General features: G+C 38.6%; 1 protein-coding gene across 1 annotated transcript; it reads left to right on the plus strand.

Moving 5' to 3' along the window:
- The first annotated feature begins 2,242 nt into the window (after positions 1-2,242).
- Positions 2,243-8,377, plus strand: commd2 (COMM domain containing 2). The gene is made up of 6 exons (XM_032572566.1): positions 2,243-2,413; positions 3,712-3,789; positions 5,083-5,165; positions 7,071-7,145; positions 7,242-7,340; positions 8,152-8,377. Exons 1-6 carry the CDS (start codon positions 2,347-2,349, stop codon positions 8,359-8,361), a joined length of 612 nt encoding a protein of 203 aa, XP_032428457.1. The 5' UTR covers positions 2,243-2,346; the 3' UTR covers positions 8,362-8,377.
- The last annotated feature ends 478 nt before the right edge of the window (positions 8,378-8,855 follow it).

Raw genomic sequence — 8,855 nt, forward strand, 5'->3', positions numbered from 1 at the left:
TGCCTTTGTTTTCAAACCCTTGGTTTTGGGTGTTTTGGACAATCTCCAGAAACATCTGCTGACACTAGGTTTGTCTTAAGGAAGACAAAGCTAGCATCGGCTGTCACACATCATCATCCCACGCTGGTTGGCCAGACACTGTCTTATTCTAAGCTACAAAACATCACAATGTCTGGAGGTTACCTAGTGGAGAAGACCACATGTCAGAACTATGGTGAGTTATTGCCTGTTTGTTTGTTTCCTGCCACTGACCAGGGATGACTAACATGTCTTCCTGGTGTCCTCTCCACCCTACGCTACATCAGAAGTTGATTGACTTTCAGAATAAATCACTTACTTTATTAAAAGGCCTTAGCATCAGTGATGAGCTGTGTTTGAAACAGTTTAAAGGACTGCCGTTTCTCTTAGAGAAGAGAATCATGTTGGTCTATGTTTTCTCTCGCATCTGCTTGGTGTCAAATACCAAAGCAGCAACTTGCTTTAAACCCGGTCATCTCCAGTCCACAGCCATCGTAGATCCCTGGACAGGAGGCTCCTATGATGCAGTGATTAAAGTGATCATCATCCATACTAGTTACTGTAGTACATGAGAAATGTTTGATTTGGTTTGAGGTATTTTAGTAACTGACTTTTTCTTGTGTTGGAATGCTGTGCTTTATAATGTTAGCTTGGTTTTTCTTTTATTTTAAGTTTGTGATTTTGTAATAATTGTGTTGATATTTACTATGATAATTGAATTGGGAGTTTTGTGATGAACTGTTTGTAGATTGTTGAACCAGCACTGGTTCTGCTACATGTGAAGCAGAACCTGAACATGTAGCCATAGAGATATGAAAACTAGCCTGATCTGAGAACAGCAGCTTATCAGCAGAGCGCCACCACCTGGCTGCTCCACATGCTACAGTCTCTGGTAGATGAGTTCAAGCTGACTGTTTTACATTAGATAATTAGATTTTATGGAGAAAGTTTCAAGTCTCACATTTTAAGAGGCACATTTGCCTTTCATGTGAGATATGATATGGCTAAACACCAATTCTTTTATCCATAATGACCTGGTAACCTACTTTTTTACATACAATAAAGATTTTACATTTAATTTATGGGATTACTTGTTTTTATTTAAGGTTTCATAAAGTACTTGCAGGTTTTAGTCTAGATCAGTGATGAGAATACTGTACAATTCTCAACATGTTTGATTATCACATTTGTTGCCCTTTCATTTTTAAAACACTTCATTGTTCAATACATTTTATTTAGCAACTTTCACTAATGAAAATTACAAAGTGCTGCAGAATTTTAATGTTACTGTGCACAGTTAGGTAAGTCTTGTTTTAGGATTCTTTTAATTAAGTACAGTGCTCCTAGTTAATCCAAAATATTAAGCCTCCAAAAGTAAGAATATATATATGCACAATTTTACAACTAAACAAAAAACAGTTTTCCATCAAACTTTTGTATTTTCATCTGAATGAAAATTCAAACCTTTCAACAAACATTTCTGACATTTAAAAAAAAAAATTTTAACAAGAGATCATGGCTATCCTTTTCAATAACAATGATCGGCTTCCCATTCATGAAGCCCAAAGGTTTTTTGATCTGTTGATCTACTTACTCTGCAGCAGCAACCTAATCCTCCGACTGGTCAGAGAGTTGAACAGTTCTTCACTGGAAGTCTCCCACTGAAGAACCGTCAAAAGTTCTTAACTGGGTTCAGGTCAAGTGAAGTCAGAAGTGTTTCATCCTTTTCCAACCAGCCATTCAGAGGAGGACTTGAATGCATGTGATGCTGCGTTGTCCTGCACGAAAATCTTTTTTTATTTTTTTTAAGGCACAGACTTCATTCTGAACCACTGGGTGAAGGAAATATATTCTAAAAACTTCCCGTAGTTAACATGCCACCAGACATGGATCGGAAAATATAACAATGGTCATTATGACCTAACAGTTCCACTAGAGGACGGCTGAGTCACTCAAGACTTCATGCAACATGATCCAGGAAGATGAGTATTCTGTACAGAAAGTGAAACATAATGTTTAACTGCAGGAAAGAGCTGAATTAATGAGTCCTGGACAGAAAAAAACACCATAAGACCTTTTGAATATCTGAAGAAAGAAATAATTGGGTGTATGTTATAAGATTATCCTTATTGGATGGAAACTTGGTTAGTTAAAATAATTTAGTTGGGTCTTCGAGCTTGCTTGTTCAGATTCATATTCTTATCAGTAGGTGGCAGAAATCCTCCAAATTGATGTTGGGAAACCGTCATTACAAAAGAAGAAGAAGACTGTTGCGGCGGCTCCCGGAGCTCCAGATGTTGTTGCTGTGTTAAAAGGCTGGTTTTCAGGATGCTGTTGGTTTTATCTGAGGATCATAAGGAACATCTGAGCTTCCTGACCAAGGCTGATGGTTCCGGTAAGAACAGTCTGCGGCTGCGCACTGCTGCGTGTTGAAGGTGAAGTCCAGAGATGGTGGTCTGAGCTTCGGAGCAAACAGAACAGAGCACACTATTCCTTTTGTTGGTCTTCAACTACAGAAGCATTGGAGGTGGATTTTCATAGGCTGTGTAACTCGTCCTTTCCAACAGGACATCAAACCAATCAATAGTTTCTGAGCTCTCCACCCTGTCTGGTGTTGAGCTTTATGCTGTGGACGGTCACATGACATCAGAGACAGCAGCTGATCCAGCCTCGATACTCGCAAATCAAATACCAACAGCCTGAGAGATTACTACCGTTTTTCTGAAGCTTCAGGCATGTTCTTAAACTTCAGTAAATGTGAATTAATGGCTTTCCATGATTACTTGCTAGTGACACCATATGGTTAAAGACAACGTCAAATACAAGAACGAATAGGATGTAGAGAGAAAAGAGTAACTTTGATTAAAGTGCCTACCCTAAGAAACCCATTTATCTAAATTTGAATTATTTGCCCTGTATGCTATGTTAATATTCCTCAAAAGATTATTAAATTATTCAACCAAAAATAATTGTAACTTTAACTGGAGGAATAAACATAATTATATTTGGAAAGATTATGTACAAAATCATTAGGTAAGGCGGCCTAACGCAACTGACTTTGACCGCTGCTTTAAAACTGAGATGGCTACAAAACTTTTTTTTAACCAATGTGAAACTTTTGGCACACTATTCCTTTTAAAATAGTTTTCAGGTTGGGTAGCATTGATTTTTTTGGTGTAATTAAACTACCTGTTAAATTATCTAAGTTCTTCATTATTAAAAGATAATGGAGAATATTATATACTAGTCAAATAGAAATCCTACCACATCGCCCCCAAATATGTCTGGATTTATGATGAGTACTGTAATCTTATTTTGATTCATTCAGATATTTTTGTTGTCATTCAACATAAAATCAGATATGCTCTGCAGAAAAAAATTATGATGCATCATCATATCCATCATCATCATCATCAGAATCATATGGAAGAGGATTAGGGCCACTGAAGAAAAAGAATTCTTTTTAAATAAAGAATTCCTAATCCTCTTCCGTAGAATCAGAAACTGACTGGATAAACCATAAATGAATATAAAAAGAAGAATAAAAAAACAGTATAGATTAAAATAGAACATGAACCAGATCAAAAAATGGGAGGCAATAAGAACAAACTTTGCAATTTGTGCAAGAAGTAGATAAGAAATGTGTGCAAGAACATTCAACATGACATGATTTCCTTGTCTTGTCCCTTTCAGTGGTTGAAGAGTTTGGTCGCATTGCACTCGACTTCTTGAGGAAAGGAACCAACCCAAAGATCTATGAGGGGGCAGCCAGTAAGACTCCACCCTTTCTTTTTTGTGGCATTGTCATCTTTGTCTGCAGCACTTTCAGTGTATTAAAAATAATCTATTTTAGATTATCCATCAAGTTGTAATATTTATTAGGGGTGTCCTCATCCAATATTGATGTCAGTTATCTGATCGATATCAGTCAAAGATTGTATATTGGATTATATCGACCTTCATCTAAAATTTCTGATGTTAACGGCTTGCTGTCAGATCCATTCCGCTCCAGTATTTAGTCTGACCAGCAGCGCTTGTATCCCGCATGCAGAACTTTTGGTTAATAATAAATAGGTTTGTTGTTTTCATGCCTATTGTTGATTATTGTTTTGTGTTTGTGTAATATCAGATTCCATAATACAAAATAACAGAAGCATGTATGATTAATGCTGATATACAGGGTCAAAGCTGTAATATTGGTATTTTATTGTATTGTGGAAGTAATATTTATATAGAATAGAAATGCATTGCCATATGTACTGTCTAAAAAGCTAACCAGAGTAAACAGAAAAATCAGTTTTCTACTGATAATTTCATTCATTAGGAAGAAAATGACCAAATGAACCTGATTTTCTGGAACAAATAATTGGTACATCATGAATGAACTTTTAGAAAGATGAGTTCAGTTTTACAAGCGTGATTATTACCTGATCTGTAGATGTAGTAAATAATTTCAGTAAAACCTTTGGCTACTGACAGATTTATAAAAGAAAACAAAGCAACACATAATCTAAAGGGCACCAGAGAGTCTGGGAAGGTTGATAATGTAACCGGCCGGCATCAAAGCAGAGCAAGCAGGAAGCAGCCCAGGCTGCTGATGGCAGTAGTTACTGCTGAGGGTGAAATAGCTGCTTATTAGGTTTAGGGGGTAATTACTTTTCCCAAGAGGGCCATGGTGGCTTGGAGCTGGTCTTAACTTTTCAATGAATGGGAAAAAACAACAACAACAAAAAACAACAGTTTTTTATATTTACTCTGGGGATAAAAAACTGTCATAGTAACATTTGGTTGACAATCTGAAACATTTTTAAGTGGGACAAAAAACAGAGAATAAATCTGTGTGTGTATGTGTGTACCATGTTTTTTTACATCCTTGTGGGGACCTTTTTCTGTCTACATTGTGAGGTTGTGGGAACAAATCCTGCTCCCCATGAGGGGAAAAGCTGTGTTTGGGTTAGGTGTTAGGTTTAGGACTAAGGTGGGAATTGAGATCTCAGATCAGAACCTAATGATGGTTCCACCTCCAGCCAGGAGGAAAAGCTGACAGAAGCTCTCTGCCTGCAGGGAAGCTGTGTGTTCCTGTTGGGATGGTGCAGCATGGAGTGGAAGGCCTGATGTTCCTGATGACAGAGAGCTCTAAGCACATGGTGAGCAGGACACACCATCATCATTCAAGTGGCAGCTGCCTGACGCTATCCGCATCAATCTCCATTTCTCTGGGAGGAGAATAAAAATGAAAAATCACATTTCTCCATGAAAAGAACATCACCAAAAGAACCCCATATTTGTTTCATCGCCATATTTGACGTTGAAACAAATATTTCAGCGTCTTCATGCTTACTTGGCACCTTATCATAAACATTGCAGAGTTGTATATTTTCCCCACACAGTGCTTCACTCTTATACTGCAGTATGACGTATTGGTGGTTCTAGGGGGCTTTAGAACTGGAAACCAGCTCCAGCTCCCAGTTTTGTCTCGGTGGCCGTTAACTGTGCGTTCTCTTGGTTTCCTTCAGTATGACGCCTTCTTCAGTGTACTTGTGTTTGTCTGTTTGCTAGTTGTGGGAGATGCTCTGACTCTGCCTCCAATATAGTTACCCAGTGAACACGAAGAGTCAGTATACCATGGAGGAGCTTCACCTGAAATCCATGACTCATACAATCAATGTTTAAACAGATTTGTAAAGGAGATACAAACTCTTTACATGAACAAGGTTCTGGTGACTGGCAGAGTAATTACATACACATAGGCTGCATGTCCATCTTAGCTCACAGATAAAGATACATTAGCTAAGCATTTATTTGTAATTTTATTTTTTAAAATTTTTTTCATTTTGACATACGTACGTTAACGTAACAGATCAAGTTCCCACCCATCCTTGACCTGCACAAAATCAGCACATCATAGCTAAGATAGCTTTGCTAGTTACACTACAGTAAATATGACTGATATTTACCTTAGTATTACTCCCCATGTGGGTAGAGTTCTCAAAAATTGTGATCAAGTAATAGTTGTACTGTACTTATATTGATTAATAGTCAGATATGAATGAGGCAAGAGCTTGTTTATTGTTGTCTTAGCAACTGTCTGCCAAGATGGCTGTCGGTTACAAAGTTCACAGAAGTGTGACGTCACATGATAAGTACATATAGGAAAACTGTAGGGGAGCACTGATTTCCTTAATTTTAGGAAATTGTGATTGGCCAATACTTACATGTGAAGCTGATCTTATCCACAGATCTGATCTACTTCAGCAAAAGTTTAAAAATCACCCACTGTCCTCTTCTGCTTTTCTGTGACAGAGGTTTGACTGACAGACTGGCCCATCAGGTCATATCTGAACGTTTGCAGTTAAAAATAGCCACCCACATTTACCAACTCACCACTTTCTGACTACATTTTGTGACATTTCACACAAAAAAAATTGGTATCAGCCAAAATTGGAATGGGCAGGCCAGGCTTTTTAAATCGGCAATCAGCCGGAAAACTGCAATTCATGCATCCCTGGAAAATTCTACTACAGTAGCCACCCTTCAATCCAAAGAGGGCAGCACTGAGACAGTTTTGGGTCAGATAATTCAGAACTAAAGTCCACCAATTGTGCTGTCTCTCCTAAAGTTTACACAAAGCTCTAACAATTTGCATAAAAACATAAAGATGGCGCTCTTAAGAATCAATTTATACAGTTTATCATTAAAAAAGTTGATTTGGGCTTTAATTGCACTTTAAGCACACGAAGAGGTAAAGCACATAAAAAAAATCACTTTATTTGTTAGTACATTTTTTCCCCTCCATCTGCAGTTTAGAAATCAGCGTATTAACACCATTTAAAGGCTCTAGTGAAACCTGTGCATTATGTCTGGGTGGAGCACATTTGTTCAGCTGATGCATTTAGAGCGAGGCGAGGCTGAGCACAGACCAACGCTGACCTTGATCTTACTGACCTCACTGACTGCCCTGGGCCACATGTACCAACATGCTCTGTGTGCTCCAGGCACCACAAGCAGGCGGTGAGCCACAGTTTCCAACCTGTCTCTCTTTGTAAGTCCAGATCTCTGAAGTGGACTTCATGGACTCAGTGCTGGCTCTGGGATTTGGTGAAGAGCTTAACCAGAGCCTGCTGCAGGTGACATACAAACATTAACATTCAGATTTTATATATCTGAAGATCATATTTGTACCTGTCAGTTCAGTATGCTGAGGTGGCCTCTCTATGTTCCAGCTGTATGTGCAACACAAACATCAGATCCGCAGCATCCTGAGCCAGCTGCTCTGCAACCAGCCAGCCTACCACAACCTGGAATGGAGACTGGATGTCCAGGTTAGAAAAGTCATGTCTGCTGCTCTCTCCTGTTCCATCTCTGAAACATCTGAGCTCAAAGTAAAGAGTGGCACACACCCCCAGCTGAAGGAGGCAAGGTGGTCCTCACTTAGGGAACACATTTCTGCTTATCGTTTGTTCAATGAGTAATATTAATTTCTGTTCATCTATAAAGGAAATGCCTTCTTTTAAAAGGATAAAAAAAAAAACACAAGTAATGATTTTTTTTATTTGGATTGATTTCACATATTTATCCTGTAGACTCATGTAGGAATAAACAAGCAGTTGGGACAGACTCACTGATATGAGGCCGAGGCTCAGGCAGCGCTCTCAAACTCCTCATGGGCCGGTGGTGTTGCAGCTTTTAAATGTCTCTCTGGTTCACCTGGTTCCACCAGCAGCTCTATAGAGCTGCACTACATGCTTTAACTAAACACAGTTGCAGGACTCTGGCCCTGTAGGGACACAGTTTGATACCACTGTTTTACCATTGTACTTGCTGCCTTTAGGACTAGCTTGCAGCTGAAAACGTTTTGATTTGTGACACACTAAAATGTTTCATATCAAACTTGTTATATTGCATAAAGACAACATAACACAAAAAGTGTTTTTTAAATGACTGAATTTATTTTAAAAAATAGTGATTAAAATGTTTGACAGAAAGCAAAACCAGAGGTCTGCAGCTGTGTTAGTTGGATGTTATTTTTGTAATTGAGATGATATTTGTTATGAATTGGTTCAACATAAGTGAACTGAATTTATTCATATTGTATCAATCAGTCTTTGTCTCCTGCTTTTGGTTTCCTGCCAGTTGGCGAGTCGTTCAGTTCGTCATCAGATCGTTCCCATGGTGACCATTCGCCTTCTCCTGACTAGGAGTTCTGATGTTGGCAGCACCCATAGCTGCATGGATCTCCAGACGGACCCCAGAAGCCTCCTGCATATGATCTCCACTCTGGAAGCCGCTTTAGCTGCAGTGAAGACCAGTCATGCTCGGCGGATTTTACGAAATATTAAATGACTCCTCCAGAACACTTTTTCTGTGTGTGCTTGTGAGTGTGTGCCATTCTCTTATATGTTTTTGGTCATGTAAAAAATTACAAATAATTTCAGAACTTTTTTCACGTTATATGTGACCTAAAACCTTAACACACTTGAAAAACAAACAGAAATCTTTCAGGACAGGTGAAAGATTAAACAACTGAGATAATGTGATAGCATAAGTGTACACATTCCTCTGTAACTGGAGATGTGGCTATGTTCAGATTTAATCAATTACATTCAAACTCATAACTGGAGTCAGAACACACCTTCAGCTGTTCTAGTTCGCTTTTCCTGATATTTTATGGCCACATCTTCCAGCACAAGCCATGATCCACAGAGAACTTCCAAAGCATCAGTCAGGTGAAGGCTACAAAAGAATTTCCAAGGATTTAAATAACACAGTGAAGACTAACATCATTAAGTGGAGAAAATGTGGCACAACAATGACATTACAAAGAACAGGATGTTCGC

Source organism: Xiphophorus hellerii, chromosome 9, assembly GCF_003331165.1.
Source record: "Xiphophorus hellerii strain 12219 chromosome 9, Xiphophorus_hellerii-4.1, whole genome shotgun sequence".
In the NCBI taxonomy this organism is placed as follows: domain Eukaryota; kingdom Metazoa; phylum Chordata; class Actinopteri; order Cyprinodontiformes; family Poeciliidae; genus Xiphophorus; species Xiphophorus hellerii.

Coding starts and splice junctions, on each gene's coding strand:
- commd2 (XM_032572566.1), top strand. CDS start 2,347: ATGCTGTTGGTTTTATCTGAGGATCATAAGGAACATCTGAGCTTCCTG. Junction 5,166..7,070: donor CAGAGAGCTCTAAGCACATG/GTGAGCAGGACA, acceptor TTGTAAGTCCAG/ATCTCTGAAGTGGACTTCAT. Junction 7,341..8,151: donor AATGGAGACTGGATGTCCAG/GTTAGAAAAGTC, acceptor GTTTCCTGCCAG/TTGGCGAGTCGTTCAGTTCG.